Source organism: Drosophila subpulchrella, chromosome 3L (assembly GCF_014743375.2).
Source record: "Drosophila subpulchrella strain 33 F10 #4 breed RU33 chromosome 3L, RU_Dsub_v1.1 Primary Assembly, whole genome shotgun sequence".
Lineage (NCBI taxonomy): Eukaryota > Metazoa > Arthropoda > Insecta > Diptera > Drosophilidae > Drosophila > Drosophila subpulchrella.
In genome coordinates, this window is record NC_050612.1 from 3,145,814 (window position 1) to 3,172,598 (window position 26,785).

The 26,785-nt window shown below is 40.8% G+C and overlaps 1 protein-coding gene across 4 annotated transcripts; it reads right to left on the reverse strand.

The window, feature by feature from the left end:
* Positions 1 to 331: 331 nt before the first annotated feature.
* On the reverse strand, positions 332 to 26,785 carry LOC119554982 (myb-like protein AA). 4 transcript variants are annotated; one of them, XM_037866117.1, is made up of 4 exons: positions 26,229 to 26,785; positions 24,988 to 25,381; positions 22,013 to 23,028; positions 332 to 501 (listed from the first exon to the last, which is right to left on the reverse strand). In XM_037866117.1, exons 2-3 carry the CDS (start codon positions 25,293 to 25,295, stop codon positions 22,056 to 22,058), a joined length of 1,281 nt encoding a protein of 426 aa, XP_037722045.1. In that variant the 5' UTR covers positions 25,296 to 25,381; positions 26,229 to 26,785; the 3' UTR covers positions 332 to 501; positions 22,013 to 22,055. The 4 variants fall into 4 exon arrangements, with proteins under 4 accessions (XP_037722045.1, XP_037722044.1, XP_037722043.1 ...); XM_037866116.1 differs by having other exon boundaries at positions 26,038 to 26,785; XM_037866115.1 differs by having other exon boundaries at positions 25,522 to 26,785.

Genomic DNA, 26,785 nt, shown 5'->3' on the forward strand with positions numbered 1-26,785 from the left:
ATCTATCCAGACACTTCAGCAGACAGACGAGGGTCAGGTGCAAGGCAAGGACAAGCCTCAGGACGAGCGAAAAGGTGTTTTCGAAGGGAAGGCAGTCAAAGTCGTGAAATGCTACTGTAATGCTAATGACGTTTAATCGCTTTTTGGTTGAAGACTGTAGGGAGCTCCTCAATTTGCATAAAGTTGAACCGTTTAGTGCCGGCCAGTTGAACTTTTCCGACCTTGTGAAATGTGCAAACGGGCAGACTGCGGGCCTACTCAGACCACTGGACCCAAAAGGAAAAATATAGTATTTGTTAATACAATGTTACAGGTAAATTTCAGAAGCGGGTAATTTTATTTGTCGTTTTTTTTTGAACTGTTTTGATTTATAAACTACTTCACACACTCTAATAATAGACTATAGTACGCTTTACAGTTGTCTTATATGGCACATAATACAGACTTCATTCGTGCAACTTATTCCGTAATTTGACAGGATGCAGCCGGATGGGATATATGCTGCAATGAGAAAATAACAGAATTAATTAGATAGGTATTACATGGACAGTTTAGAATCGGTTAAAAGGAAGAAATAAATATTTTACTGCTGTATAGCCTTATATCCTTTGAAAAGCTTACAATTACCAATTTCTATCATGGGCAATAAATCATTTTTAACGACCATTTCGCCTAATTAAAAAGCCTCAGAAAATATTAGCCGTTAAAGTTTATGGCCACACTCGAATAGCTTCAGCCGGGCTGCAGCCCCTCTGACCAAGAGTGCGGCAAAGTGTAGCAGGCAATTAGGCGCCGCATAAAAACAAGGGGTAGGAGCAAATGACACAGAATGAAAAGCAAACATTGTTCTGGAGACAGATGAGAATTGAAAAAGAATGAGCCCGGAAAGTGGGACGAAGTGCAATGGCAAAATTGCACTGAATTGACAGTTTTTAAAAACTTGCCCAAAAAGCGGGATGTGGGATATTGAAACGCACCTGTTTCGGTATAAGCGGCCATTTGACCCTGCTCATCCCATGCAGTAAAAACGGGGAAGGATGTGCTTGAAAGTCTAGTATAGTGGTGTGCAGTTAAGACCTAACCGCTTGACACGTTGTTAACTTTGAGTCTACAACAATGCCGGATGGGAAAAAATTATTCCGGACAGGATAAGGACGGCAGGCGGATGCGAAGGAGCACGGAATAACGGAGTGCCCTGCTCCTAGTCGTGTGTGTGGTCCTTGCAAAAAGAGACCCGCAGGTCGGAGGCAAGATGAGCTGCCAAAGGACTATGTGGATTTTACGCACTGCTAAATAAGCAATTTGCAAAATGTCGAAACCAATAACATAACAAATGACACAGTGGCTTTTCCACCAGCACCAAGAACAACCACTTTTGTGGTGAGGGACGAACGGGCTGTCAGCTCATTGAATAGATAGAAAGTGCAGCTAATGAAAATTAAAGTCAAGGCTTATGAGGAAAACGAGCGTATGCTTTTCTAGTTGAACAACCGGCTGGGTTTCTCCTCACGTTGTTCGGAGCTCGACTAAACAGCCTGCCAAAGGTTACCCCCGGAATCGACCCGAAAGATATTTTGACTGAACACTAGCTAATCAGGGAGAAGAGTCGAACCTAACCATGATATTCCACAACAGCGCCAACGGGAAAACTCCAGCTCGCCCAGCCTTTTCACTGCCGGATAAATCATTCTTCAGAGGGGCTTTTACCTTTGTCCACCAGGACAAGCCACTTGTCTAACCAAACAATGCCCCTCGTTCAATGCTGCCATTGCGAAAATCTCATTAATTGGCTGGGAACCGCAGAGCCCAGAACAATAACATGTCGGCGGCATAATGGACAAACTCATGGCTAAAAGCGCACTTCAAATATTAAAGCCGAGCACCGGGGAGGACACTTCTCTGGGCTGCTCATTTCTGAACCTAGGACAACGTCAACAGACAAAACATCAAACTGCCAAAGAGAAGGTGGAGATCCACTGGGGCTGGACCAGACTTCGAGGTTGAGGGTTAAACGCAAAAGCGTATAATTTACATACATCACACCTCGGGGGAAGGGTGTTTGGGTTGTGCTTGCAACAGTCGCGCAGGGGGCGTGTCCATCGCCTGCGGAGGAGGCTGAAAATGAAGATCATCATCATGACAACGGGTGATGGGATGCAGAGTATGATGAGTACGCCATCGACAGCAGGGCCAGCGTCTGTTTATGAATGTATCGTCAGAAGGGACCAAGGGACTGCAGTGGGGCTGCACGCATAATTGGCGTACGACATCTTGGAAGCAGAGGTATGCGAGCACGGGAGGCGGAGGGCGTGCGATCAGGGGCTAGGGCAGAAGTGCCGGAAATCAACTTAACAAAACCGCAAAAGCACAATCTCCTTTTCGGTCAGCAGCAGCAGACCCTCAATTCTTATTGCGGGCTTGATTTTGTCTGTTGGTGTTTCTGGATAATTGGTGTGTCCTATGCGAGGTCTTCGACTCCCAAGCTAGACATTAAGTTGCCGCTTTGGCCCTCACAAATTGATTTAACGACGCTATGGTTCCCTGCGTCTATCCACTGTTGTGGTGTCGATTTGTTCGCTCTCCGGTGTTACGCATTCGGATTTCCAAGCGGAATTGTTTGCCTGAGTCTCTTTGCCCGGCACTGCAGTGCGGGACTTTTAGGAGTTCAAGGTGGTCCCTGCGGTCTCATAATGATGTGGTAATGTTTCTCGCTGACCTTTTTGCATGCAAGACTCCCAGTGCAGCGCCTTCTGGCTCGGTTTGCCAGTGTGGCGCCTTGAAGACTTGTATGGAAAATAATAAATTACTCATGCTCACTAGGAGACGTGTCAATATGCAAAGTGAATATGCGGTGTATACCCCCTCAGTGGCGAAATAAGGATATCATCGCTTTGGGGCTTTTGAGGTACATCGAGTCAAGGAACGTGTCCAGCTGCAGGGAATACTGCAAAGCACACGCTTAAACGATATCCTTAGCCGTAAGCTCTCTTTATCTGACCCAAATTTCCAAAACAATTGCCAAATCCGAAACACATTATCAAAATTAAATTGGGCTGTTCTCGATGTAACTGATTTAGAGCCATCAACGGCAGCTCAAGTCAAATAAGAGCGAAAACAATTGGGAAATGGTTAAATATTAAAAACAGTCAACCACACACAACCACAGAACGGCATCTCGGCTGTTCCGCCCTTTTCTTTTTTGTTAGCTATTAATCAGAGCAAATAGCTACAGGAGAGAACAAATATTTAATTACCACTCAGCCACAACGGCAACAACAAGTATATCCGACAAGGGCTCTTCTGAATTTGCATTGCCTATCGCAGGAAGGATAGCTGGAGCTCTCGGGACAGGGTAGAATTATTGTTAAGCTGTGGCTCGTTTGGTTTTCTTTGCATTTCATTAGGGAAATGCATAAGCAGCGAGCAGTTACCCTCCCACATCGTTCCCCTTTTGCTTCCTGCTCTTGATTTTCTCAAGAGACGATGAATACCTGCATGCACAGTCTGCTGCCAAGTGCTTTCAACATGTTTTGCGGTGATTTGTGGGCCTTTGAACAGAAGACCTTAACAGCTTATGTATTTGTTACCGTTGAACATTTCGATCGCGTAGATAGACAAACAGCTTGGCAGATAATGTAATTAGTCAATTTTTGTCATGTTACTCCCCTGTTCAGAAGTGAAGGTCGCACTATTTAGCGTTCATTAATTACGGAACCCCATATTCGTATAAGCAAACTTCAAAGCCAATCTGACAGTTGACATTTGCCACCGTTCAGGCAATGTTACGTCCACTTGGTTATTGTATCCTGGGCATATAGAAACATTTGTTCGAGGAATTGAAATATAGTATGTGTAGTTAGACATCGGAAATTCAACCAACAACATTTTTGGGGCATTTTTAAAATTATTTATTACAAAAAGATTAAGTCGGTGAAAAACTTCTGAATGCTTTTTATACCCGTTACTCGTAGAGTAAAAGGGTATACTAGATTCGTCGGAAAGTATGTAACAGGCAGAAGGAAGCGTTTCCGACCCCATAAAGTATATATATTCTTGATCAGGATCACTAGCCGAGTCGATCTAGCCATGTCCGTCTGTCCGTCTGTCCGTCTGTCCGTCTGTCCGTCTGTCTGTCCGTCCGGATGAACGCTGAGATCTCGGAAACTATGAGAGCTAGGCTATTGAGATTTGACGTGCAGATTCCTGAGCTTCTTACGCAGCGCAAGTTTGTTTCAGTAGAGTGCCACGCCCACTCTAACGCCCACAAACCGCCCAAAACTGTGGCTCCTACAGTTTTGATGCTAGAATAAAAATTTTAACTGAAATGTATTGTTCTCATCAATAGCTATCGATTGACTCAAAAAAAAGTTTGCCACGCCCACTTTTACGCCCACAAACCGCCCACAAACTTCAAAAAATCGTAAATATGAACGTGGATATCTCGGAAACTATCAAGGATAGAGAATTGGGATCTCAGATTTAGATTCCGTAGCCTTGTGCGCAGCGCAAGTTTGTTACGAAAATATGCCACGCCCACTCTAACGCCCACAAACCGCTCAAGCCTGTGGCGCCCACAATTTTCATGCTAGATACAAAATTTTAACTGAACTGTATTGGTCTCGTCAATACCTATCGATTGACCCAAAAAAAAATTTGCCACGCCCACTGTAACGCCCATAACGCTTAAATCTATCTGCCGCCGATAGGTGGCGCATTTCAATCTCGCTTTGCTGCTTGCATATCTCCATTTCCCTTTGGCCCCTTTAGCTGAGTAACGGGTATCTAATAGTCGAGGTACTCGACTATAGCGTTCTTCCTTGTTATACCCGTTACTCGTAGAGTAAAAGGGTATACTAGATTCGTCGGAAAGTATGTAACAGGCAGAAGGAAGCGTTTCGGACCCCATAAAGTATATATATTCTTGATCAGGATCACAAGCCGAGTCGATCTAGCCATGTCCGTCTGTCCGTCTGTCCGTCTGTCCGTCTGTCCGTCTGTCCGTATGAACGCTGAGATCTTGGAAACTATAAGAGTTACAATACTGGGATTAGGCATGCAGATTCCTGAGATTCCTGCGCAGCGCAAGTTTGTTTCAAAAGAGTGCCACGCCCACTCTAACGCCCACAAACCGCCCAAAACTGTGGCTCCTACAGTTTTGATGCTAGAACAAAAATTTTAACTGAAATGTATTGTTCTCATCAATACCTACCGACTGACCTAAAAAAAGTTTGCCACGCCCACTTTAACGCCCACAAACCGCCCACAAACTTCAAAAAATCGTAAATATGAACGCGGATATCTCGGAAAATATCAAAGATAGAGAAACGAGATTTCAGATTTAGATTCCCTAGGCTTGAGCGCAGCGCAAGTTTATTACGCGAATATGCCACGCCCAACTCCAACTCCACAAACCGCCCAAGTCTGTGGCGCCCACAATTTTCATGGTAGATAAAAAATTTAAACTGAAATGTATTGGTCTCGTCAATACCTATCGATTGATTTAAAAAAAACTTTGCCACGCCCACTCTAACGCCCACAACGCCTAAATCTGTCTACCGCCGGTAGGTGGCGCATTTGCTGCTTGCATATCTCCATTTTCCTTTGGTCCCTTTAGCTGAGTAACGGGTATCTGATAGTCGAGGTACTCGACTATAGCGTTCTTCCTTGTTTTTAAATAAATTCATCAAATTCACTTTGCATTAAAATGTCAATAATTTTCATAAGTGTTAAGAACAATTTCCGAATTTCATTGTTTGGAGGAACCAAGTCTCCAATTATTAATGTTCATCATTTCTCGAGCCGAAGCACGAATGGATTTAGAAATAAGATGACTAACTAACTTGGACAGGCTGTCTTCTACTTCCGATCTCGGTTTCGCCATTGTTAAACATTTCTTTTCTTAAATAAAAATTTTCAAGTGTGAAGATTAACAAAGGTAATAAAATTAAGTAAAATCTCAGATATGTTATATTAACAAACACCTGTTAATTTAGAATCATTCTGCAAAAGGGCTTCTTCATAATTTTGTACATTTCTAAAACACTTTTGGTCAGGGGTTGCATCTTTCATGCAATGCATGTAGAATGGTCTTGCTATCAAGCAGCTGGGTTTGGAAAACAAATCAATTTGAGCAATTTAAAATAGAAGTGTCTGCTGGTGCACAAAGAATTTAACATAACAATAAATGGTATGTTCAACGAATGTTTTATTTATGAAAATTAGTAGTATAAAGCTTTTTTCTCGTCCCACGAATGCTTCGCCATCTTTTCCGTGCCATCTGTAGTCCAGCTCCGAATCCCAATAGGCATATTGGACCTTGAGGAAGTGGGGTCGGATTGGGAACGGGGATGTTCCGCCTGATGCTGCATATAGTCGCCCAGCATCCTGGTAAGGGTAATAGCTGGTGGAGGTGGAGTCCTTTGGTTCCTCAATGGAGAGCTCGTCGGAGATCGAGCGAAGTGCCACTCGGCATGTTCCTTCCCACTGGGATTCTCTAATATATCTCATCTCCTCTAGCACTTCAACTATTCTGCGGATTTGCCCTGTTGTTGATTTGCTTCCTGTCTGTGAAATCACACAATAATGGGCAACAGCTTAGATTAGGCGTCCTTTTTCATCTGCACAGACCTCCTTTAGGCATTTTTGGGGTTTTCCTTCCATTTTTATACCCGTTACTCGTAGAGTAAAAGGGTATACTAGATTCGTCGGAAAGTATGTAACAGGCAGAAGGAAGCGTTTCCGACCCCATAAAGTATATATATTCTTGATCAGGATCACTAGCCGAGTCGATCTAGCCATGTCCGTCTGTCCGTCTGTCCGTCTGTCCGTCTGTCCGTCTGTCCGTCTGTCCGGATGAACGCTGAGATCTTGGAAACTATGAGAGCTAGGCTATTGAGATTTGGCGAGCAGATTCCTGAGCTTCTTACGCAGCGCAAGTTTGTTTCAGTAGAGTGCCACGCCCACTCTAACGCCCACAAACCGCCCAAAACTGTGACTTCTACAGTTTTGATGCTAGAGTAAAAATTTAAACTGAAATGAATTGTTCTCATTAATACCTATCGATTGACCCAAAAAAAAGTTTACCACGCCCACTTTAACGCCCACAAACCGCCTACAAACTTCAAAAAATCGTAAATATGAACGCGGATATCTCGGAAACTATCAAAGATAGAGTATTGGGATTTCAGATTTAGATTCCGTAGCCTTGTACGCAGCGCAAGTTTGTTATGCGAAAAGCCGCCCAAGCCTGTGGCGCCCACAATTTTTATGCTAGATTAAAAATTTTAACTAAAATGTATTGGTCTCGTCAATGCCTATCGATTGATCCAAAAAAAAATTTGCCACGCCTACCCTAACGCCCACAATGCTTAAATCTGTCTTCCGCCGGTAGGTGGCGCATTTAAATCTCGCTTTGCTGCTTGCATATCTCCATTTCCCTTTGGTCCCTTTAGCTGAGTAACGGGTATCTGATAGTCGAGGTACTCGACTATAGCGTTCTTCCTTGTTTTAATTAAAAACAAGGAAGAACGCTATAGTCGAGTACCTCGACTATCAGATACCCGTTACTCAGCTTAAGGGACCAAAGGAAAATGGAGATATGGAAGCAGCAAAGCGAGATTGAAATGCGCCACCTATCGGCGGTAGACAGATTTCAGCGTTGTGGGCGTTAGAGTGGGCGTGGCAAAGTTTTTTTTTAATCAATCGATAGGTATTGTCGGGACCAATACATTTCAGTTAAAATTTTGTATCTAGCATGAAAATTGTGGGCGCCACAGGCTTGGGCGGTTTGTGGGCGTTATAGTGGGCGTGGCATATTCGCGTAACAAACATGCGCTGCGCTCAAGCCTACGGAATCTAAATCTGAAATCCAATTTCTCTATCGTTGATATTTTTCGAGATATCCGCGTTCATTTTTACGATTTTTTGAAGTTTTTGGGCGGTTTGTGGGCGTTAAAGTGGGCGTGGCAATCTGCATGCCTAATCCCAGTATTTTAGCTTTTATAGTGTCCGAGATTTCAGCGTTCATACGGACAGACGGACAGACGGACATGGCTAGATCGACTCGGCTAGTGATCCTGATCAAGAATATATATACTTTATGGGGTCGGAAACGCTTCCTTCTGCCTGTTACATACTTTCCGACGAATCTAGTATGCCCTTTTACTCTACGAGTAACGGGTATAAATATCTAATACGATCTTTGTCTCTTAACATTAATGTTGCATAGTTTTGGGCATGGGGTGCTTTTCGGGTTGCACTTTTTATCACTCAACCACTTCCAAAGGGTAATTTTTATGAAAACAAGAAAGGAAGTTAACTTCGGCAAGCCAATATTTGTACACCCTTGCAGTTATAAGAAATAATCAATGTTAGTAACACCATGTTACATTTTAAACGATTGTTGCTAGCTACAGTGATTTTTGTGTAAAATTAAGTTTGTAATGCTGAAAAGTTAAAATATTCTATGTATATCCCAGAGTAGAAAAAAATACGATCAAAACCAACAAAACACAATTTTTTTTAAAATAATTATTTCATTAATTCTCTGACCGTTTCTATGACAGCTATATGTTATAGTCGTCCGATTTTTAATAAATTTAATTCGAAATTCTTAAAAATACTTAAAATGTTATTCCCAATAGTAAAATATAGTATGTCAAAAAACACTGAAGCTATGACTAGTTTCATATTATTTTCCCACCAATTTTCCGTTATTGTTATTCCCAATGGTATAAGATAATATGTCAAAAAACACCGAAGCTATGATTTGTTTCATATTATTTTCCCACCAATTTTCCGATTGTTCCTATGGCATCTATATGATATAGTTGGCCGATTTTGATAAAATTAAATATGAAATTCAGAACTAATTAAAATATGTTATTCCCAAGCGTACATAGGTGATTATATGTTAAACAAGAAAGGAAATTAACTTCGGCAAGCCGATGTTTGTATACCCTTGCAGCTATAATTATTAAATTTAAAAACACAACAAATTATATTCCCAATAGTATAAGATAATATATCAAAAAACACCGAAGCTATGATTTGTTTCATATTATTTTCCCACCAAGTTTCCGATCGTTCCTATGGTAGCTATATGAAATAGTCGTCCGACTTCGATAAAATTAAATTCAAAATTCAGAACTAATTAAAAAATGTTATATTCAAGCGTAGTAGGTTATATGATAAAAAACACCGAAGCTATAATTTGTTTCATATTATTTTCCCACTAATTTTCCGATCGTTCCTATGGCAGCTATATGATATAGTCGTTCGATTTCGATAAAATTTAATTCGAAATTCAGGACTAATTAAAAAATGTTATTTCCAAGCGTAGAAGGTTATATGTTGAAAAACACCGAAGCTATAATTTGTTTCATATTATTTTTCCATCAATTTTCCGGTCGTTCCTATGGCAGCTATATTATATATTCGTCCGATTTCGATAAAATTTAATTCGAAATTCAAAACTAATTAAAAATGATATTTCCAAGCTAAGGAGGTTATAAGCTGAAAAACACAAACGATATAATTTTTTTAAATTTTATTTTCCGATTATTCCTATGGGAGCTATAAGATATAGTTGTCCGATCCGGCTGGTTCCGACTTATATACTACCTGCAAAATATATAAGACTTTTGGGAAAGTTTCAGCCCGATAGCTTTAAAACTGAGAGACTAGTTTGCGTAGAAACGGACGGACAGACGGACAGACGGACATGGCTAGATCGACTCGTTAGTCATGCTGATCAAGAATATATATACTTTATGGGGTCGGAAACGTCTCCTTCACTGCGTTGCAAACTTCTGACTAAACTCAATATACCCTCTGCAAGGGTATAAAAATTCCAAGAAATCGTTTTTCAGATATTCGCCAAAAACATTTTTTTTGATGTTGCTTGATTAAAGTGCTAATTTCACTAAATCCAATTATCTAACCATTCGCTAGTTGACACAATCTGAAAGTAAATAGATATACCTTACCGAGGACATATCACTTGTCTCCAGTTAACAGAGCTATTAAACAAAGAAGTTACCAAAATTTTAATTTTCTGGTCTTTTTTAAAATAGCTAGTATTATTTTGAGTATTACTACCTTAAGAAAAATTGTATAAATTATTTTATACAAGTGATACTGCAATTTCTTCCGCTTATGTATATCTTCCGCATACATAACAAAATTTAATAATCGAGTACTTGCATATTTTAGTCTTGTAACAACTTAATTAATATGAAATTGAATACTTTTACGAAACCAGCCACGATGTGCAACCGATTTTTTATAATATGTATAGTTTATAGGGTCGGAAACGCTTTCTTCTACCTGTTACACACTTTCCGACGAATCTAGTATGCCCTTTTACTGTACGGATAACGGGTATAAAAATAGGACAAGCCGACAAACACATTTAGGTCTCAATTTGAATATGACTAAAAATCTTAAAAATTAAAGAAAAACCAAAATTACATTTTTTGTTTTAATCGAACCTAACAACTTCTAAAAAGTCTTAGTAAAGTTTGGAGAGAGATCAAATCGGACCATTGTCAAAAATTTTAATTGTTAAGCTGAATAAGAGGTGTATGAATAGTCGATGCACTGGACTATAGCGTTCTCTTTTGATCTAAGTTGATTTTACATATAACGATTGCTTTGTGAGAACTATTTTTGCAGAATTTCTTTAAGTTTATAGCTTGAGCAACAACGGTCGCTTGACTCCCGGCATTTTCAACTTAATTACCAGCTTTTGACATTTTCATTAGCATGCGAGCAATTTTTTTTTGCACTCAAAACTTTGCATTCAAAGCCAAAAAGTAGGACTTGCGCTACGTTCTTGCTGAAAGCGCCGTCAAAAAGACAAATTTCAGCCTAATGATGATAATATTTTGAGAAAAACTTAAACAACTGAAGCGAAGAACGTTTGCTGCAAATCCAAAAGGCAATCAAAATTATTAATTTAAAGTGTCGCATTGCTGCCTGGTTGGGTGAATGCGAAAGGTAAATCCACTATGGAATTCCAGCGATTATTTTGGGTTCATCCCTCGTACAATCTGGCGCCAGCTGGCGACGATTTTATGCCTGATTGATATGCAAGATAGTCCTGGAGAACCTAATGCGGTGAAGGTGGAGTGGGAGTGACTCGCCCACTGGCCGGACGATAACTAGAGGGATATTTGGCCATTGCTACTGCCACTGCAGAGGTTTATGATTGCAGTCAGCGCACGTCGAGCTTGAAACGCAGCACGGCATCAGTTCCTGTTCTTTTGACATGTCCTGCGGCCATTAATACCAAGGAGATTCAAGGCACCAAGACGGGTCGTGTGTGACTTGACGTTTCCGCTCAGTCTTCCGCTACCTCTCAAATTAACCGCTTTCTCCAGCCTGCTGGCAAATTTCCAATCGCAGTCGAAAGTAGTTCGCAGTCAGCAGCCACCAGACACCGGGCATCAGCGGAAACCAGAGCGAGGCGCCTTCTGCACTGGTGCTCATTAAAAATACAGTACTGCCAAGATACCGAAGGAAGTCCCAGACTGTCTCCAATCCTCCCACTTCCTTTCACAGCCTTCTATCAATGTCTCTGCTTATTGCATAAAATCCCATATTAATGGCTGTCAATGTTGATACTGCTCATAGTTATAGCAGGCATCGACATCGGCTCAGCATCCTTCTGGCCAAGTCCCCTGTGTGCCAGCATTGTTGTACACAGAGCAGTTGTATTTCCCAATTTCCCAGGGCCAACGGGCATTCCGGATTGGGCCACTGCGTCTGACAGACGGAGGAAGTTGCCGTCTAATAAATTATGAATATTCTGTGATGGGCCGAGAAGAACAATGAGTGGAACTACATGTATGCATGGCTATGCGGCTACGTATTGGGTATCTAGCGCTCGATCAGATGCACTTCATCATGTACTTCCTGACCGCCGCAGCATCGGCAGCCAGATGCCGGATTGGCTTGGTACTGGCTCGGGATGACTGCAAATGTGAACTGCAGTTTCTGTGGCAGTAGCTAATGTTATTGTTTTTGGCTCTAATGCCCGTTTTTGTTGCCTTTTCAATTTCGGAGGGGCCTTACACATGACTCAGATATAATTATGTTGATTGGCATATGCATTTCATTATATGATGGAGAGGATTCGACCGGAATGAAATGCATTCAATAACTGCAGAAACTAGTTTGATGGGGTTTAGCAACAACGGTAGATATTCATTATATATGAGTGTTGCAGAGTTTATTTCGGTGTCGGCATTCATTATTTGTCAAAATAGGTTGCTTTTTGATGCTAATGAATTAATTTTACCACTTTATTGAAAACGTGTCTTCAAAGCAAAAGCCTGGGACCATCTGTTGAAAGTCCAAAATTTATTAGCGCAACATAATCACAGTTCTTTCCAAAATCCACACGGGACAGGACGGTAAAGGTGTTAAAGCTAGTCGGAAAACAAAGGCGAATCCTCAAAACAAATCCAACAAAAATTGCTCCAAATATTTTGAAAAAATTTAAAAGCGGGTAAAATGGTTACATATTAATCAAATAAATGCATTTTGATTATGCAAACAGCGGCAAACTTTGGGCATCCGCGATGTAGCAGGAAGCGGGCGTGGCTTTTTCCCCAAATCCTACAGCGCATACACACAAAAACGCTTTCATGTCCCTCACCTAGCATATACTGTGTTTATACGATGCCCATCTAATGTAATCATTTTATGAAATTGGGGAAATCTGGGGGGAATTCTATAATATACGAAAGTTGACATCTGAGTTCATGTGAACTTTCGTGTGTTATCGAATGCGTAAAATGGTGAGGCGCAACTCTGGTAACTCTGTATAAATTTATCTGACAAAGCCGACTGCAAAAAGTTTAGTTTTCATGTTATATTTTATAGATTGAAAATTAGTACTTTGGAAACCTTTTTTGTTAAAAAAAAATAAGTTTTTGGCACAAACCTAATAAGGGAATACCCTAAACTTTTAAACTGCTTGGTCGCTTTATTTAAAAACAAGGAAGAACGCTATAGTCGAGTACCTCGACTATCAGATACCCGTTACTCAGCTAAAGGGACCAAAGGGAAATGGAGATATGCAAGCAGCAAAGCGAGATTTAAATGCGCCACCTACCGGCGGAAGACAGATTTAAGCATTGTGGGCGTTAGGGTAGGCGTGGCAAATTTTTTTTTGGATCAATCGATAGGCATTGACGAGACCAATACATTTCAGTTAAAATTTTTAATCTAGCATAAAAATTGTGGGCGCCACAGGCTTGGGCGGCTTGTGGGCGTTAGAGTGGGCGTGGCATATTCGCATAACAAACTTGCGCTGCGTACAAGGCTACGGAATCTAAATCTGAAATCCCAATACTCTATCTTTGATAGTTTCCGAGATATCCGCGTTCATATTTACGATTTTTTGAAGTTTGTAGGCGGTTTGTGGGCGTTAAAGTGGGCGTGGTAAACTTTTTTTGGGTCAATCGATAGGTATTAATGAGAACAATTCATTTCAGTTTAAATTTTTACTCTAGCATCAAAACTGTAGAAGTCACAGTTTTGGGCGGTTTGTGGGCGTTAGAGTGGGCGTGGCACTCTACTGAAACAAACTTGCGCTGCGTAAGAAGCTCAGGAATCTGCTCGCCAAATCTCAATAGCCTAGCTCTCATAGTTTCCAAGATCTCAGCGTTCATCCGGACAGACGGACAGACGGACAGACGGACAGACGGACATGGCTAGATCGACTCGGCTAGTGATCCTGATCAAGAATATATATACTTTATGGGGTCGGAAACGCTTCCTTCTGCCTGTTACATACTTTCCGACGAATCTAGTATACCCTTTTACTCTACGAGTAACGGGTATAAAAATCCATGACAACTCTGAAAAATTGTAGTACTATCAGTACGCATCATTTATTTTAAAATCACATTAGGAAGTAGCGCTAGAATCACCACTCCACGCATTGAAACTAAATTCATAAAATGGTGTTTATACACACACGAGTTTGAAATGATTCCATGAAATGGGCATCGCATAAACACAGTAATAGTAGAGTGTGGTACGGCCCTCTGAAAAAAACTGATTTCGAAAGTTACGATCCTAAGCCGTCGTTCGCTGCCCTACACCCGCAGTGGCTGGCAAAATCCATTAAACTTTTACGACTATTGTAAACATTAACTTGCATATGCATTTTATGTGTAAGGAGGAGCGCGCGCTGCAGGGTATGCAATACTTTTTAGCGCCGCCACTTGCCACATTGACTGGGACTCCGAACGGCTGTGAGCCATGAGCTGCAGGCTTGCGCATGGAATGCGTATATCAGAATCCTCAGACATTGTAACCAACAGAGATTTGATTTTTGGGCAAAAAATTCGAGGAGGGGGGTGGGGGGCGAGTGTCGGAAGTGTTTGCGAGATTTGACACTCTGAAAGTCAGACACTCAGCCTGCAAGGGCGCAGACAAAGACCGATTTAAGAGTTGCTCTGTGGTGTCCAGACACCTTAAGTTTGTTTAACTTAAATTTCGCAGCACCGATACAACAGTGAGTAAAAGGGTGACTTAAAGAAACACGGGGACAACAAATATTATTAGAAAAAATACTTTTGGGGGTTAATCGTTACTGCTACTGTGGCCCGTTTAATGCTCATTTCGGATCAAACGTATCTTTGTAGCCCATCGTGACATCAGCTGCACCCATAAAACGATAATTTATGGCAAATTTATAATGTTGTAAGTGCCAACAAACTTGCTGTAACTATCCATAAAACGTCGAACCAGCCACCCACTGTGGCAGCAACTGCCACCCGTAACCCCTTTGCTCGTAAAGAGACCTTGCCAAGTCGTTCATAAAAGTGGGAAGGCGGGCTTTGAATGCTGAAAGGGAATGCGGATAGAAGGGGTCTGAAGCCGCAATGCCCTCCAAAGGGCACACACCAAAGGCGTCGCACCATAAATACTACAAAATCGTAAATACACTCGCCCCATGACTGTGACGCTTTGAAGTGCCGAGTGCGAAACCATTTGCACAGTTGCAGCTCCTAGATACAGATTCAGAAGCAAATACAGATTCAAATGCAGATACAGGCCGCAGGCTGTGCCTATCCAACTACCCCTTCATATCATTACGCAATTCGAAATTTGGGGTCCTCCTCAGCCTGTCCGGTTGGTTCTCTATTTGGTGTCGATATTACGGGACCGCAATAGTTTAGTTAGCGGATAAACTTACCGAAACGACTAACGTTTAGCATTAGCAATGCGCACTCCAGGGTGTTAGGCAGTCGAATATTTGGAATTCTAGTTTATTTTCGCCCGCCGCAACTTGACAACGGGCCAATGTGGTAAAGTCCTGCCCTAAAGCAAAGCTAAGAGCTGTATACAAAATGGCTTGGACGCTTTTTGTTCTAACTGATTTTTGACCCATTGTGCGTAGTCCGTGCGCTTCAGTGCCGCTGGCGAGTTGGGCATAAGGATGGCGGGATAGGAAGGACTAGGTCCTGTCATGTTGCATGGTCCTAGGCATTTTATTTATGCGTGAAATGCTCTAAAATCTCAAAACTTGCATCGTTTCATTCCGTTGTGCACTGTAGTCCGTGTGTTTGCTACTCTGTGCGATTGTCTGGGCGCCACTTCCACGTCCGGAAATTAAAACTTTTTTTATGGTCTTGCTATTTGGTTTGTATATAAAACTCGTAATTTAAATATGTGTGTGTAGCTAAATAAATTCCTCAGACCGATAAATTGTGCTTAAAGCTAAGTAGTTGAAGAATTTCTCGCATGACCACCAGAGAAACGAACATGAAACATTTAGCAGTTAATGAGCAAACTTCTTGTATCATGTAAAACAGAGGCAACTAAATTATATACATTAATATTTTATTTTAGTAAATTAACTTCTCAAGGGGACTTTCTTTCTTGGAAGCTCACATCACCGTGGTAATGGTAATGACAATCCTGCAAATTTACTACCACCACTACACCATACGTCGAAACAGTGTGCCTGGGATACTGTATCCTTGACAGAACTTATTTTTATTTTCTGCTACTTCATTTCAGTAACATAGGATCAACCTATCATACAGGGTTAGCGACGATACAGAACCACACTTAACCAGTGGGGCAGCACTGACACAAATGAACGATGCGAGTTGGACTTTATAACAAATAGTCCTATGGAAGACCACAAGCTTACTCTCTTTTCCAACACCATTATACACCCAATCTTCATCAACATGCCCCTATTTAGGTGTCAATGTGACCATACTGACTGTCAAAATATCGCTGATACGAAAGTCATCAAATTTTGCCGAATAAAGGATCACTTTGTCACTTGGAAAAAGTTTTTTACGAAAAAACTTTTCTGTCAGAAAAAGCATTCTGCCGCAAAATAAAAAAAATAAAGGCGTGGCTCAACGTTCTAGCGCATCGTTTTGGTGCGCGGTCATGAGGGTTAGTGGTTCGAGTCCCGCTCGTGACAAATATAATTTCCTTTTTATACCCGTACTCGTAGAGCAAAGGATATACTAGATTCGTCAGAAAGTGTGTAACAGGTAGAAGGAAGCGTTTCCAACCCCATAAAGTATATATATTCTTGATTAGGATCACTAACCGAGTCGATCTAGCCATGCCAGTCTATGTTTATATCCGAATGTTATGGACTAAGTGGCGCTTGGTAGAGCTAAGTGACGCTAGCCACAAACAATCATATCTCCAACTTTCTTTAGTTGAGAAAAGGTCATTTGATGGTCGATGGCATAGACTTTAGCGTTATCTTTTGTTTTAAGGTCAGTTTTCCGAATCGATTTTTTGGTGTGTATATTTCTATCTCCCTTTGCTCCCGTTAGCTGAGTAACGGCTTTTTGATAGTTGAGGCACTCGAGTATAGCGTTCTTCTTCGTTTGTTTTCAATATTTTAATTTTTTGTGGGGCAAGCCGTCTGTCCGTCCGTTTCTACGCAAACTAGTCTCTCAGTTTTAAAGATATCGGGCTGAAACTTCTCCAAAAGTCTTCTTTCTTTTGCAGGTAGTATATAAGTCGGAACCAGCCGGATCGGTCAACTATATCTTAAAGCTCCCATAGGAATATTCGGAAAAAAAATTTTTAAATAATTATATCTTTGGTGTTTTTTAACATATAACCTCCTACTCTTAGAAATAACATTTTTTAATTAGTTCTGAATTTCGAATTTAATCATAATCGAATCACATAGCTGCCATAGTAACGATCGGAAAATTGCTGGGAAAATAATATGAAAGAAATTATAGCTTCGGTGTTTTTTGACATATTAAATTATACCGTTGTGTATATCATTTTTTGTATTTTAGGAATTAAATTCAATTTAATTAAAATCGGACGACTCTAACTTAGAGCTGTCAAAGAAACGGACAGTGAAATAATGAAATAATTATTTTTAAACAAATTTTGCCTTGTTGATTTTGATCTATTTTCTTTTACTCTGGGATATAGAATATTTTTACATTCCAGCATTACGAATTTAATTAATATCAAATATCACTGAAGCTAACAACAATCCTTAGAAATTTAACATGGTGTTACTAACATTGATTATTTCTTATAACTGCAAGGGTATATAAACTTCGGCTTGCCGAAGTTAACTTCCTTTCTTGTTAAAAATAGTTTTTGTTGATTTTTGAGACCTGTACACAGAGAAAATTATGACGTTCTGAAATTAATTATTTGTATTCTCAATTTGAGGATGTACTCAATTTAAGTACAAAATTGGTGGAAAAAGCTCATGTTGAGAAAAGCTGCACTCATTTTAAGAAAAAGGACTTGAATTGATCGCAAAATTCTAGGTTTAAGGAAATGTGTTCTTAAATTTCCAACCTGAGAATTAATATTCTCATTATGAGTAACCGATAAACTCAAAAATGAGTTGCGAAATTCTCATAAGGAATTCTAGAGAATTCCGTTCTGCGAACGAGACGAGAGATGAGCGGCCTTTAGTTCGTTGCGTATATGGTTGTCTCTCTCTCACTAATGGGTGTGTAAAGTGGTGCGCGCTGCATTTGTGTGAGTGTCATTTGCTGATCATTTTTTGGCTTGTTAGAAAATCGTCATTATTAAAACGATTTATGTTTTATTATTATTGATAGCCAGGTATGATGAAAAGCCATGAGTTACGTATACGTTCCTTTACGGTTGATTTGAACATTATGAATGCACCTTGCAGCCAAATAAATTTGTTTGCAAATTACAATAAATTTTTCGGTTTTAAGGATAACATTCCCTGTACATTTATATTTTCCTAAAATGGAAAGTACTTGTTACCACGTTTTCCGTTTGAGGGTTAGTGGTTCGAGTCCCGCTCGTGACAAATATAATTTCCTTTTTATACCCGTTACTCGTAGAGTAAAAGGGTATACTAGATTCATCGGAAAGTATGTAACAGGCAGAAGGAAGCGTTTCCGACCCCATTAAGTATATATATTCTTGATCAGGATCACTAGCCGAGTCGATCTAGCCATGTCCGTCTGTCCGTATGAACGCTGAGATTCACCTGTTCTTACATTACTCAATGATAATTAACTTGCAGTCTAAAGATAATTTTAGTCAAATCTCACAAAATCATAACGTTTTTCTTAAGGAAACCGAAAGTGATGCAAATGTATTTCGTCCTTTTTGACATTTTTCTTATAATTAAAAAAACATGAAAACAATACTTTTAAGTCCGTTCGACTTTTTTCAAATAGTTGAAATACTAATTAATATAAAAAGAGACACTTCTAATTAAATTATCATTCCTTTCCATAGAAGATAATATAAACTACAAGATGAGTAACGGTCACACAACGTAATTTACGGCAAAATTTTTGGTGTGGATTTTCGATCTTGCTAGTGCAAAGCTCTTTGGTTGTGTTGGTGTATCATTTCGTGCGCCCTTAAGGGCTCAATGTCGCATTTGACTAACACGAGGTGTCAATGGCCTGTAGGCCAACAACTTTTTTCTTTATGCAATCGGTCTTTTTTTTAAACAATTAAATAAAATGAACATGGTGTCCATGGTGTTTTAAACATTCTCCATGGTGTTTTGCCCATGTTTCATTTGATTTTTTAAAAAATGCAAAGAACTGAAGCTATTTTAGGAATAGTTAACGATCTTTTTGATGATAACCCGGAACATTCGTTTTACGTTTTTACAAGCCGTTTTAATGAGGATCCCTCGGAAAATTTGTTTGCTTGCGTTCGGGCAAAGGGTGGGAACTGCAGAAACCCCTCAGTTCATCAATTCAATACAATTATTGCTAAGTTAATGTCCCTAAAAACTCATAATTTTTCTTCGGAATCAAATTGCGAATCCGATTCCGATGCTTCCTGTCGAGCTGGCCTCCATAATTTACGAGCCTAATAAAAATAAAGCAATGATGAAACTGTTTTATTTTCGGAAATTGTGAAGGAAAATCAAGCTTATTTTAATAGCTCCACAGATGATTTTGTTTGCACCAATATACCCATTGAATTGACCTCAAGTCGATATTTTGTAGGAATCAAACAACTTCAAAAGATGTGAAAACGCCTTCCGAAATTTTTATTGCTGAAAAAAATTTCTCTAACAATTCGGACTTGGGAAAGTTAAGTACTCCTTATATTTATATATATATATATATTTTTAAATGTATGTAAAATACATATCAAGGTTTTTGAAATCATTTTTAATAACAATAAAAAACAAGAACACATTTAACAGTTTATAATGAGTAAATGTGTAACGTGTACTGGAAAGAGCGATTTTTCATCGTGGCTTAATCAAAATTATGAGTGCTATTCACATAAAATGCTAATGTTAGATAAATTGTTTAGAGTTTTGCTGTACAAACATTGCAAGTGGCTAGACTCCCCAGACAAATGTAAAAGTAGCAATAAACTTAATATACTTCGTCATAAATAAATAAATATCTGGGGATCTTTGAACAGTAAAGCTTTAATCTATTTATCGAACTTTTGCATTTTATATGGAAAGCACTCACCATATTCATCAAAATATAATGAAAAATCGTTTTCTCGAGTACTCATTACGCTTTGATTCATAGTGAATTGCTTATTGTGTTCATGTTTTTATTGTTATTATATATATTTTTAAAACCTTTGATATGTATTTTACACAAAAAACAAGAAAGAACGCTATAGTCGAGTACCTCGACTATCAGATACCGGTTACTCAGCTAAAGGGACCAAAGCGAAATGGAGATTTTTTTTAATCAATCGATAGGTATTGACGAGACCAATACATTTCAGTTAAAAATTTTTATCTTGGGCGGTTTGTGGGCGTTAGAGTGGGCGTGGCATATTCGCGTAACAAACTTGCACTGCGTACAAGGCTGCGGAATCTAAATCTGAGATCCCAATTCTCTATCTTTGATAGTTTCCGAGATATCCACGTTCATATATACGATTTATTGAAGCTTGTGGGCGGTTTGTGGGCGTTAAAGTGGGCATGGCAAACTTTTTTTGAATCAATCGATAGGTATTGATAAGAACAATACATTTCAGTTAAAATGTTTATTCCAGCATCAAAACCGTAGGAGCCACAGTTTTGGGCGGTTTGTGGGCGTTAGAGTGGGCGTGGCACTCTGCTGAAAAAAACTTACGCTGCGTAAGAAGCTCAGGAATCTGCACGCCAAATCTCAATAGCCTAGCTCTTATAGTTTCCGAGATCTCAGCGTTCATCCGGACAGACGGACATGGCTAAATCGACTCGGCTAGTGATCCTGATCAAGAATATATATACTTTATGGGGTCGGAAACGCTTCCTTCTGCCTGTTACATACTTTCCGACGAATCTAGTATACCCTTTTACTCTAAGAGTAACGGGTATAAAAATATATCTATAGGAGCGATTAATTCCTAAAGTCCCAATTGGTACATCTAAAATAAATTTTCGTCTATAAAAACATAATTTTAAATAATACAATAAAAACTAAAAAAAATAAAAAATCTGCCAAAAATATTATTTAAAAAAAAAATAGTCAAAAGAGTACAGTTAAAAAAATATTAATATAAAAAAAAGTATAAAAAAAATTAAATCGAATCCAGCCTCAGAGTGTATTCGAACCTGGAACTCAAATCCATTATCCGCGGGTTACCAACATTCGCGAGGGCCATAGTCCGCTTATAAAACACATGAGCAATGCGTCTTTTAGATCGATTTCTTTTCGTCAACATAAGTCTAGAATCGACAATTGAGACAAAAATTGAATTTTTCACAGCGCGGAGTGTCGAGAGCGAGATAGCAAGAGAGAGGGAGAGAGAAGGATGTAAATCCACTGCATTCTAAAAATAGATTCCCTTTCGTGTGAGTCTCGCTTTGCAAAAGTTACGCCGCCTGTGTACATTTTCTTACTCCTCGTTACGCATCTTGGTATTCTATGGTCTTTCCATATACTTTTTTAAATTTATAACCTGTTACGTAGTGTAGCTATTATTTTTTTCGCATCTGTACACTTTCGGAAACGAAAACGCTTCCTTCTACCTGTTACATACTTTCCTACGATTACAATAGACCCATTAATTCTACGGGTAACAAGTATAAAATTAACAAGCAAAACGATATAGTCAATGGCCTCGACTATTATATACCCGTTAGTCAGCTTAACTTGCGATGCGCACCAAGCCCAAAAATCTGCATACCAAATCCCAACACTCTAGCTCTTATAGTTTCCAAAATCTCAGCGTTTATACGGACAGACGGACATGGCTAGATCGACTCGGCTAGTGATCCTGAAACGCTTTCTTCTATCTGTTACATAATTTCATACAAATCTTGTATACCCTTTTACTCTACGAGTAACTGGTGTAAAAATATATGCAAATATCTTCTTCTTCTTCGCATATTGCAAAAATATAAAAACATTCATGATCTTAGAGTCGTATGACATAAAACATGATATTAAAAAGCACTGCGAAGTCCTTGAATTGCTTTAGTTTTCTTTCATCACTTTATTTTTTTTACGAATCGATATAGAGATCCTTTCAAATGCGCATTTACCTACATATTTGAAGCACTTACCTTCTCCGGTCCAGATTTTATCATTTTCGGGTTCCCGTTAACCTCACTTCTCGGCGATCAGCAGTAGCATCTTGTTCATTAGCTCATTAGCTACAGTCTCATGCAAAGTGTTTAGTCTAGCGGCGAGGAAGTCGCCAAATTTAATGTAGAGCATTTCCCGGGAGCTTGGTGTGTGGCGCGCTTGGACGTGAGATCGACCCAGGCCCCTTCCGCAGCCCCCGCTCTCTCCGATGTAGCTGCTTCCCGCCGAAAGCCCCCCGTCGCCGCCCATCATTTCCGACTGGCCGACGACTGGCGAGCAATGCCCGGTCACGTCGTCATCCTCGTCGAAGTCGTCCAGATCCTCTTCCAGGTCCCCGGCGTCGGCGTCGATAAGCTCGTTGTTGGCACTGATGATCAAATGGGGCGGCGAGGTGGCGTAAGACGATGAGTTTTTGGGCGTCGGTAGCTGCAGCCGAGCCTTGAGTTGCTGTTTGGTTTGCGGACGAATGGTGGCCAGCTTCTTTTGCGTCGCATCTGGTTCTTTTTCGGGCACCCCATCATCTGGGCGCCCCACTTCCGGGGATCCCGGCTCGTCCTTGATGTAGATGGAAGGAGAAGAGCTGCAGGAGCGCGAGCTGGACAACACCTGGGTGGGCGAGGTGTGTGCCAGGGCCGAGGGCGTGGCCAGGCAAAGTGAATTGGACACAGGCTGTTTCTGCAGCGAGGTCAGCGTCACATCCGGCTGCAACTGAAGGGCTTGGAGGTGCTGAGCCTGCTGCTGCAGAGCAGCCGGCAATTGGCTGAGACTGAGACCTAGACTGGGTATAGTCACGGCTGGCAGGCTGCTCTTCAACGTGGGTTGTGGCTGGTTGTTCGGGTTGTTGGGGTCGCTAGGGGCAAAATACTGATACTCATCCAGGGCTGCACTACTGCTGTTGTTGTTGCTACTGTTGCGGCTAACGTTGTTATTGTTGCTGCTACCTGTGGTCACAGGAACCGGATCCAAGGAGCCGTGTTTGATGCGCTCACGGGATCTGAAAAGATAAATGTAGAACGCAAATTCTTGAAAACACATGTGCCTGCGCTGGGTTAATATCAGTTCGTTAAAATTGATTAGGGAAGCCAAAACAAATTATTTTCAATTTTGTTTAACTTTTTAATATTTAAATATTAGGGTAGAGGTCTGATGGTTGGGGCGGCTTTTATTTTAAAATAAATAAAAGGTCAACTTAACGAAGCCTACAGCCTGTGGAAAGGATTTTTTTCACAAGAGAAGGTAAAAAGGACACAGAAGCCGAAGTCGAGCAAATCCCTTATATTGGCATCCCTGATTTGAACATGAAATATTTCTTTTTGCAAAAATGAGCATTTTAAATATTAACTTTTTTAAATGTAACCACTTTTTTACCTTAAGCTACTAACACGATTTTAGGTTACAAATTTAGCAATATTCCATTCGAGTATAAAGGGAAAGCGGACTTAGCAAAAAAAACGAAATAGCGATATATTTAATTACAACACAAGTGTGCCAATAATTTTGTTCAGTTGCTTATATATTTTTGATCTTGATCAGGATCACTAGCCGAGTCGATCTAGCCATGTCCGTCTGTCCGTCTGTCCGTATGAACGCTGAAATCTCGGACACTATAAAAGCTAAAATACTGGGTAGGCATGCAGATTGCCACGCCCACTTTAACGCCCACAAACCGCCCACAAACTTCAAAAAATCGTAAATATGAACGTGGATATCTCGGAAACTATCAAAGATAGAAAATTGGGATCTCAGATTTAGATTCCGTAGCCTTGTACGCAGCGGAAGTTTGTTTACGCAAATATGCCACGCCGACTCCAACGGCCACAAGCCGCCCAAACCTGTGGTGCCCACAATTTTCATGCTAGATTAAAAAGATTAACTGAAATGTATTGGTCTCGTCAATACCTATCGATTGATCCAAACAAAAATTTGACACACCTACTCTAACGCCCATAACACTTTAATCTGTCTACCGCCGGTAGGTGGCGCATTTCAATCTCGCTTTGCTGCTTGCATATCTCCATTTCCCTTTGGTCCCTTTAGCTGAGTAAAGGGTATCTGATAGTCGAGGTATCCGACTACAGCGTTCTTCCTTGTTTTTATACCCTTGCAGAGGGTATATTGATTTCAGTCAGAAGTTTGCAACGCAGTGAAGGAGACGTTTCCGACCCCATAAAGTATATATATTCTTGATCAGCATGACTAGTCGAGTCGATCTAGCCATGTCCGTCTGTCCGTCCGTTTCTACGCAAACTAGTCTCTCAGTTTTAAAGCTATCGGGCTGAAACTTTCCCAAAAGTCTTATATCTTTTGCAGGTAGTATATAAGTCGAAACCAGCCGGATCGGACAACTATATCTTATAGCTCCCATAGGAGCGATCGGAAAAAAAATTTTAAAAAATTATATCTTTGAGGTTTTTAAGCTTATAACCTCCTAAGCTTGGAAATAACATTTTTTAATTAGTTTTGAATTTCGAATTAAATTTGATCGAAATCAGATGTGTTATGTTTTGTACTTTAAAATTTAATAATTATAGCTGCAAGGGTATACAAACTTCGGCTTGCCGAAGTTAACTTCCTTTCTTGTTATCTATAAAAGCTAAAATAATGAAGTAACTTGTAATGGACTGTGAGTAAGTCATTCTGTAAATTAAAATTTATGTCTTGCTCAAATACTAGCATAGCTTACCTAAATGGTTTATAATGCTTGCTGTACCAACAATTAGGTTCATCACTGAACAAAAAAATCTCAACACTTTTTTTAAAGAATGTTGAAGTGAATACATAAGTAGTTGACGTCTTTGTTTTTGTTAACAAGAAATCGAATTTTTCAAATAGACAAATATCTGTAAAGATTCGCTTCCAATTATACGCATGATGTGACCTACTATCCTTTTTCATAGGATTACTGAAACAGTTGTACTGTGACAAGGAAAGTAGGCAGGTAGGCTCTTCTTACTTGCGCTCCCGAATGACTTCCTTGAGGAAGGCCATGGCGTCGTAGTACTCCCATTTAGACTTGAAGCGCGTGCTGCCGAGCATCTTTTCGTGGTTCAGCTCGCGCCGGAAGATTTCGCGGAGCGAAGTAAAGGTGCGCTGCACCCGCTCCCCGTTGACGTTGAAGAGCCGCCCCAACTCGTTCCACTTGATGGCCTTGCGCTTGTCAGAGCGCTTGTAGTGGGGAAGGCGGCAGTCCCAAAGGATGGGGTTCAGGCGCACTAGCTCGATGAGTCGGCGCTTCTCGATGTTGTGGCGGGAAAAGGCCATATCGTTCGCTCCTTGCTCTTTCAGTCGCTGTTGGCCAAACTGCAACTACCAAAGAGACCACTGCGCATGTCCTGTTTGGCTGGATGCTGCGAAGTAAGCCAGGAAATGAAGTGAGAAAATCGTTAATATTAGCTTATGCTGATGGTCGCAGTGGCCGTTGCATACTTTACGGCGCCTTTCTTGGGCGTTTGTTTAGGGGGCTCAGGGTGTTCACGCACCCACTCACCTTGAGAGCAATGACCCCAGCAGGTTAGGGGTGGCATTTGTTTACCAAATCGTATATGCACAATTAAATAAAATTGATTTTTGGGAGAAGGGGCCCATTGAGACTGAGACAATAGAGGGGACAAATTAAATATGAAATTGATTACGGGCTGGCTGTTGGCAGGGGGAATTTCAGATTTGCTTGTGGCAGACACTCCCCGCCAATCGGTGTATGTTTTTCGCTTGTACTCAAGTGGAAGTTCGCATAAGTGGCTGTTATCTAAACAACAATCGAATAGTGTAAACAATGGTGTTCTGGGAATCTGACTCGACGAGAAAGTATTTTCATATCCATGGGCCTATTGAGGGCTTTCGGCAGCTTTTTGGATCTGCGTGCGAACGGAGAGAGGAGAGGATGCAGGTTCTTCCTCTGAGGGAGTTGGTAGGACCTGGGTTGGCAATGTCATTTCCCCGCAACTTTTGCCAACTATTCGTCGACTTATGTGTTTGCAAGTGGGCATGCAAGGCAGACACTCACTACTAATGGGAACACACTGGCGGATATAAATAAACGCCTGTGCTCTTTTGGTTACTGCCACGCAGTGCCTATGATAACATTGAGATCTTCACTTATTTAGCACGGAATGCGCTCGAATTTCGTGGTACTTCGCTCGCTTTCACACAAAGTTGTTTGACGCCTGGCGTAGAACTAAAACCACATTTGCTCACTGTTTTGTTTACTGCCGCTGATTCCACTTTCCACTGTTGCGTCGCTCCGGCTGCTCTTTATTAACAATATGAGCAGCAAAGTCGGGGAATTTATTTCAATTTATTTCAATTAACAACAAACGCGGCTGCCGTTGCGTCGCAGTTGCTGCCACTTATTGGGGATGCTGCTGTTGTTGTGCTTTGTGTTGCGAGCAGCTCGAGGGCCTTGCCACAACTATTGGCTGCCACAGATACAGACACAGATACAGATGTTCGGCAACACGGCAAAATTAACCACACTCACACACTCGCCCGGCCAGCTGTCAGTGTGTGAATGTGTGTATACACACGCTTCTTAAGCGGGCGGACGGAGAGGCAATCAACCAAACTTAAAAGCGAATTCGGGCGAAATACTGCTGCTACAACGGGCGGCTGACTTGCGATTAGCACTTGTGGCACCGTCACATTTTGGTACATCTACTTGCCACTTGCCACTTGCCACTTTTCACTTGTCACCTCTCCTCTCACTCGGCTTTCGTTGGCAGCTTCCTTGCGGAGAGTGCGCCGCTGCTCTCCTC